The 7,351-nt window shown below is 38.2% G+C and overlaps 1 protein-coding gene and 1 long non-coding RNA gene across 6 annotated transcripts in view; one reads left to right on the forward strand and one right to left on the reverse strand.

Moving 5' to 3' along the window:
* FIGN (fidgetin, microtubule severing factor) overlaps window positions 1–4,804 on the reverse strand; it is a 201,519-nt gene extending 196,715 nt beyond the window's left edge. For 2 of the 5 annotated variants that reach the window (XM_073545751.1, XM_073545748.1), the window contains exons 1-2: window positions 4,247–4,686; window positions 3,413–3,590 (exon numbers count right to left, since the gene is read on the reverse strand). Coding sequence is in view for 1 of the 5 variants with exons in the window: in XM_073545750.1 (XP_073401851.1) it covers window positions 3,413–3,437 (25 nt within the window). In the remaining 4 variants the exon portion in view is untranslated. Of the gene's footprint in view, window positions 1–3,412; window positions 3,591–3,816; window positions 3,994–4,246 lie in introns of those variants that run through there. The other 3 variants (XR_012220337.1, XM_073545750.1, XM_073545749.1) reach the window with 3 other exon arrangements.
* Window positions 4,550–5,732, forward strand: LOC141049363 (uncharacterized). The gene is made up of 3 exons (XR_012220338.1): window positions 4,550–4,687; window positions 5,108–5,177; window positions 5,347–5,732. It is a non-coding gene; the product is annotated as an uncharacterized lncRNA (long non-coding RNA).
* Window positions 5,733–7,351: the final 1,619 nt, after the last annotated feature.

Raw genomic sequence — 7,351 nt, forward strand, 5'->3', positions numbered from 1 at the left:
TACAAAGTTTGGTTTGTTAACCCCTCTGATGCTGAGCTAAAAGCAACAAAACTGGCACCCAGGATGTTTTTGGCGTCACGGACGATGGCATCAAGTCTTTTCTGATTTGAGTACTTATTCTTAAGGACTTCACTTTTTTTTTGTTCTTTTCCCCATACAACTCCGTTGATTGGTTGATTAATTGTTGATTAGGAATGCGGCAAGATCAATCATTTTCCCCAGCTCTGCATGAATACTTGCCGCTAATTGAATCTGACAGTTCCAGATTTTTCCTTCCACTAAATTTAAAATACAAACACATGCAGGTCTCTGGTAAGGTCTCTGGTCAAAACGAGTTCAACAGTCACAACAGCTCCAAATGGAAAGGGGGGAGGTGGGTAGAAAAAAAGTTAAAAAAAAAATTCTCAATCACACCCCCCCACACACACACACACACAAAAAAAAAAAAAGAACAAATGACAACAGGGTTGGACTGGAGAAAATTACTGACACCTAAGTAAAGAAAGACTAATTTAAACAAGAAGCTGAAGAATGCAAAAGTCGAGGTTGGAGTTTTTAGCCACAAATGATACCACTTGGTTTGGAAGGACACAAAGAATTCAACTAAATATCATACTTCTGACCGAAGAATTGTTACCAATGGGAAACAAAACTCTGCTGGCCTCTAAGCAATTAGGAACAATTATATGTCTAATTAAGAGGTTTTAATGTGGGTGCAAGTAGGGGGGGGATGGTCGTTATTGTAACGATATACATCACATAATACTAGACTTAAACCTAAGTTTTGTAAGTGAATATGAGCCACCCTAAAAGCATTTAGTTACAAAATTAGAAGAATAAGTAGAGATTAATCAATTTGAGGCTCCCATTTGCATTTCCCATGGCTACAGATGGAAGGGTTATCAATTAAGTAGGCCAAAAAGTAGCAATGATAAAATAAAAGAGAAGGCTATTTATTTTTTTTTTCTTTTTTGGAGTTTTTTTTTTTAATAAAAACTACAGAAATCTCAATTTAGCTTTCTCGACCTAATAAATAAAAAGTAGTAAGAGTTATAGACGTAAGCAACACTTACACTGACACACAGTTCCAAACGCTATATTAACGTGTCCCTGCTTGCTTTTTTTTTTTTTTTTAAATAAATGACTGGTAAGTCACCTATTGCGCAGCAAACATTGTCATCTCAGCGCAGCAAACATTGTCATCTCAACGTAAAGAGTCAGGATGATAAAAGATGTTTAAGTCATAACTTTGCAGGGTTTTTTATGATAAACTTGAGTGTGTAAAAGGGGTGGAGACATAAAAAAAATAATTAAGGCTGTTGTATAATTCACAAGTTTTCAGAACAAAGAATTTACAAAAAGGAAAAAAAATCAACAGATCAACCACAAAACACAGACTCCAAGTCTTAAGCTAGAGCCTGACATAAATCACCAAACAAGATGCATGACACCAATGTAAACAAACATGTAACACACACACATACATATTCTTGCCACCATGTCCTGCATCACATGAATATAGCTGTACTAAAACATAACATTCTTGGCTCGGTATGTGATGGCCATGTGATAATTACTATTTTTTTTTTTAAGTGTTTTTTGTTTGTTTGCTTTTTGAGCTTTTAAAAACACATCTGAGCAAGTTCTTATTTTTTTTGTTTTCTCAACTTGTTTTATAAATTTGGGGATTAAAAAAAAACAAAAAAAACATCAAAGCAGGGTCCACATAGAAGCCAAGTTTTTAGAGGATCAGTGTGACAAGTCGCAGCATGATAGATGTTGTTCTTGATAAACGACTTGTTTCAAAAGACACACTGTAGCTTTCATTTCCTGAACCAAAACACACTTTTAATTTGCAACAGCAGAGAAGGCAAGGAGTGCGAGAGTCAGTCCCTAATTCCCAAGCTTTCTGGGCCCAAAACAAAAATACCACAACTATCCTGCATTCTATAGGCAATATTTAACTCTGGGAACCCTCACTTTGCTTTATCTCTCCCCAATAATCCAACACATATTATAAATATTTATTCCTGCACTGTATCACGGTCACGCTTATCCCTTACATCATTTAGCAATGCAAACATGTTTAAAGTACTTATGTTTATTTAGAAAGAAAAACTTAAAAACACAGTAGTTTTGCATTCAATTATTAAAATATATATATTAAAAAAAACAAACAAAAAAAAAAAACACATTTTCTATATAGGTTGGGGTCTAAAATAATGCCCATTTTGCAGACCTTAGCACTCTGTACTATTGCTTATTTCAAATTTCTAAAATGTAATATCCTTCTCATCACCAAACAGAAGTCCAATCTGCTCAGAATATATATTACAGCTTTAAGATCACACAGGGAAATCTCCCATCTGGCAATCAAATTCGCTTCAACAGCTCCGGAAAAAAAAAAAAAAAAAAAAAAAAAAAAGGTTCTGCTCTCTACAAAACATTTCCCAGTGCAGATTATGTGCATGCAAAATAAACAGTCTACTTATTGATCTTTTCATGTCAACAAGTACCACAAATGCAAAATAAAATCCAATCATTTAAAGTGTGCATTCAGTCCTTCTACGAGTTACCGAAATAGATAAAAATACTAATTTAATGTATCAGCTTCTTTTTTTAATTTATCCTCACTTTGTAATACTATGGTACAATGCCTTATTATATTATTATGGCCTGCACATCAGCTTCAAAGATAATCTCTTAATATCTAAGAATTTATCCTGCAGCTGAAACAAGCAATTTACTGTATGTTTTTTTTTTTTTTTAACACGCTACAAAAATATTAAAACCCCCCAAAATCTCCTTAAATCCTTCCTCCTGCATCTCCACTGACCTTTAGTAAAGTGAGGTGGAGGATAAGGAATGAGAAAGAGAGAAAAAGGTGAAAAAAAAAAATGTCAGAAGCTGTACTAAATAATAAAAAGCACATCAAAAAGAAACATACAAATTTTTAATAATAACCTTTGGCAACCAGATCATTAAGCAAATCGACCACCAGCTATTTTGAAGTTGTAAACAGGATTCTGCCAATTATATTGAAATGGTCATAATGGAACAGATGAATCAAGGGCAAAAAAAGTAAAAACAAAAAGTCAATAATATACCATAATAGAGGGAAAAAAAAGTGAACTTCTAAACCGCTAGTTCAGGCTATGACCCTAGAGCTGTGAAAACTTGCTTATTCTGATGAGATCTTTGACAATAGTTGAGTGTCAAAAATGATTATACTAAAAAAAAAAAAGGAAGGGGGGGGGGCAAAATGAAAAATTTAAGAGAAGTTTTTTTGGGAATCTCTGAGTATTTGCATACATGAAGTGCAAACAGTTCAACTTCTCCCCACCCCCCCAATGCTATTAAGCTGTCATTATTATATTACACACATGTGAAGTAAATTCCAAAACTGACATACCATATACACTGCTGCTGCTGATCATGTCTTTAGTGCCAGCACAAGATGCGGAATGGGAATTTTTTTTACAAGCAGGAATTCCAAAGGTTGATTTTCATTAAAGCCACTTTTTTCCTCTCTCAGCTATCAAATGTCACTGCCTTGAAACGTGGGCCCTTTCGTCAGGTATTCATTTAACCTACGTGCATATAATTAAAGGGTGGAAAGAAAAAAAAAAAAAGGGAAAAAAAAAAAAGAACATCAACATCAAGAGATCTCACATCACAAAAGAAAAGGGAGAAGTGTAACTAGAAGCAGAGTAGATACAAAACTGTGTAACATTCGCTCGCATTCAAACCAACAGAAATAACATGACTTTATTAAATTAAGTATCCAACTTCCCCCCCAGATAACAATATACCCACCATGCTGCCTAGCTCCCCCCTCCAATAGTGCTGAATTCCTACTAACACAGCCCACCACTGTTACACTTCTAAACTTTCTTTGCAATGACCCCCCCAAAACCCAGTGGTGACCCACTTAGGAACTAAAGTTGTACTCTTAAGTCTCGCCACACCCAACTTTCTAAAGCCATATTTACAATTTAGTAGTCATTGCCACCTAAATAGCCCTGTGTCCATGAATGACTCATGACTGCACCCAGAGAAGGAGCCTGAAGACAAGACACTGAGCCAAAGATACAAAAGGTTCCAAGACATTTCCTGATTGTGTAAATATTTACAAACTCCTTCTATACAATGTAACTGAAACTGGCTGCAAAGCCAGACTGAAAGGACAAAAAAAAAACACTGCAGCAGCCCCACAATAAGGAGGATAGAAGGAGTCACCACTTACCTGCATGTGGCACATTGACAGCAGATGGGTTACTGAAGCATTGATCTGCTGTATTAGCTGATGAATGGGGAAATCTCTTCAAGTGAAAGCAGCAGCAGTTCATGATTTGGATCAGCAGCAGCAGAGAGTTCTGCACATGCTGCAAACAGAGGACAGTCACTCTGCTATCTGTAGCAATAGGGGGGGATGTTATTTGCAGTCTCCAAAAAGGAAACAATGCAGATTTAAGAGGGGAAGGAAATCAAAATAATAGAAAAGGCTCGAAGTTTTTTTTAATGTGTTTCTAGCATAAACCCCTCACCACCAGGGTTTGCAATCTTGTTTTCCTTGTATGTGGGGGTTGGACTGGTGGAAGCATCAGGCTGGCTTCTGATGGATGTGCAGTGGTCACTCCCCTTGTCCCTGCCCCTCTCTCTCTCTGTCTCTCTCTTCAAGCTTGAGGTATGCATGCATGGTCTGCTAGCACTTCCTCCTCTGTGCAAGGCTCACTGACCAAATGCTTAGACAACAACAAGCCTCCATGAATTTAGCTCAGGCTTTGCATTGTGCAAGGGCAGAGGGAGATGATGAAGCTTTCTCCTTGTGATCCCCAGCAGCAGCAGCAGGGATACAGGAGGCAGCAAGGCTGCACCATGCAGTAGTGGGGGGTGTTTACAGGAGGGCTGATTGATGGCTGTGCACTCACACATTGGGATTTTCTAGCAGAGGCTTTGCATGGGGTACTTGCCAGTGATTTACTGCAGTACATGTGTGAAGCAGGGGCAGCTTCACTGCTCTTTTGTCTGGATGGGGGGAGAGTGGCAGGAATGATACTGGATGCTGCACATAATATTAAACTTAACACTTCTATTGTTTTTGTAGAACAGGACTGAGACATGACTAGAAAACACAGCTGCTGCAGAAGCTCTTTGTGGCACAAGGAAAATGAATGGTACATATTTTTTAGCTGGATTTTAGAAGTACTTCTAAAGCAAACTCAAAGTAGAATTGAGTACGTATAGATAGAAAATGGATAGGAATTTCTTAGATCTCACTTGTTTAGTTTTATCTAGTAATACACTTACTATGATTTGATTTTTTATTTTTTTTTCCCATCATAGTTTAAACATTTCTGAGAAGGACAGAAGAAGTGAGTGCGGATATACATACTGTATATACTATATCTATTAGTACTTTTAACACAAGACGACCTTCAGGAAGAGAAAAAGATATATATTAAACAATTTTGGGACTGCGTTGAATCACATCAGAGAGACAGCAGCAAATGTTGCCAAAGTTTGTTTTGTTTTCCCTCCCGAAAGTTATGTTAAAAGTAAAACCATATGTGTATGTATGTGTATATATATATATATATTGCACAAATACTTTTTTTCTATTTAATCACATTGACGACAATGTTTCACTATTGGGTAAGTCCTGGTTTCTCTATAGAGACAGATTTATGACAGTTGTATTCTAAAGATTAAAAATAATAATTTTACAGCTATATTTTTGTTTGTTTTTTTAATATGCAGGTTTCTTTGTTGTTGTTTTTTTCCCGTTTAAGAGAAAGTGGCATACTGTGGTTTCAAAATCTAAAATATGTCCTAATGATGTTTCACTAAATTGTTTTCTTTATTTTTTTGTTGGTTTGTTTTCCTAATATCCCATTCACTAGAACTAACACAGTAAGGTCATTGTAGAAGCTAAGGAAGACCTCCTATCAGTCTTTGAGGTATATAAGGGGTGGAACATTGCGTTAACATTTGGGTTAGTCCAGGGGTGTTTCCATCTCATTAAAATGATGGTATATCGCGCAGATATAACATTACCTTGTGATTATTGGAATAATAACGTATGGGATTCCTTAGAATTTGGGTCTGTGGCACCTTCTCAGTCTTCTTCTTCTGCACATCAATGCTTCTTTCTATGTACTGTGCAGGAAACTGTTACCTAGCTCAATTCAAATACATGGAGCTGCTTCTAGTTCCCTGCTGGCCTGAGGGCTGCAGTGCCTGGAAAAATAGTGAAGGGTCCGCAGGGCTAAATCGGAGCCGCTGTATCTTTATTCTCAGGTTTTTGTAGGGGTCCTGGAGGTCATAGGACCACCAATCACGAAGTGATAATGTACCATCACTTTGTGAGAGGGTAGTGGGAATACACCTTTAGGCTACCTTGACACATCATTTTATTGAGGCGGACTAATTCGACATGTGTTTCAAAAGGAGCCAATGTGGTTTTTAACAAGACTTTCTGGCACAGTTTTTGAAAGATTATATTACGTGGTTTTGAAGAGTTTTCTGCACGCTTTCCCCCACCTAAGCTTTTGACTTTACAGCTTCAAATTTGAAGCCGATTCCACAATGAATTTGCATCAGAGAAGGAATGTGTCGCTCCTTCTTTTTGTAGCAAACTTGCAGTATGAACAGCAGTGTGGATTTCCCATTGAGATTAACAGAAACCATGGTCAAATGTTTGAAGATGATATTGAAGTGGATTTGCTTAAAAGGAACCTGTCGGCACTTTTGGCTGATATAAGCTGCGGCCACTGCCTTTCAGGGCTTATCTACAGCATTCTATAATGCTGTAGATAAGCACCCAATTCGACCTGAAAGATAAGTAAAATAAGTCTTATTATACTCACCTGGGGGGGGTGTCCGGTGCGGTCTGGTCCGATGCCTCCCATCTTCTTGCAATGCTGCCTTCCTGGTTGGTTCATGGCTCCCCTGTATGGCGCTCCTGAACAGGCATACTTCTCTGCACTGATGAGGGCAGAGCAAAGTACTACAGTGTGCAGGTGCAGGGAAAGGTCAGAGAGGCCCAGCGCCTGCCAACTGCAGTACTTTGCTCTGGGCCTGCGGCAGCTCACTGAAGGATCAGAGGCGCAGGTACAAGGTACAGTAGGACAAGACAGAGGTGTAGTCAGACAGTCGAGGTCGGGGCAGGCAGCGCAGGATCATAGTACAAAGCCGAGGTCAGATGGGACAGGTCGACAATGGGAGAATCAATACAAACTCCTAAACACTAGCAGATGAACTAACTGGGAACCAACGATTGGGTGGAGAGTGGTGGAGGGACCTGCCTAAGGCTAAGTTCAAACTTGCATATGGCTGGTCTGCAGATGGC

The sequence above is a fragment of the Dendrobates tinctorius genome, unplaced genomic scaffold (genome assembly GCF_039654945.1).
Source record: "Dendrobates tinctorius isolate UK_male_01 unplaced genomic scaffold, ASM3965494v1 ptg000143l, whole genome shotgun sequence".
Classification (NCBI taxonomy): Eukaryota; Metazoa; Chordata; class Amphibia; order Anura; family Dendrobatidae; genus Dendrobates; species Dendrobates tinctorius.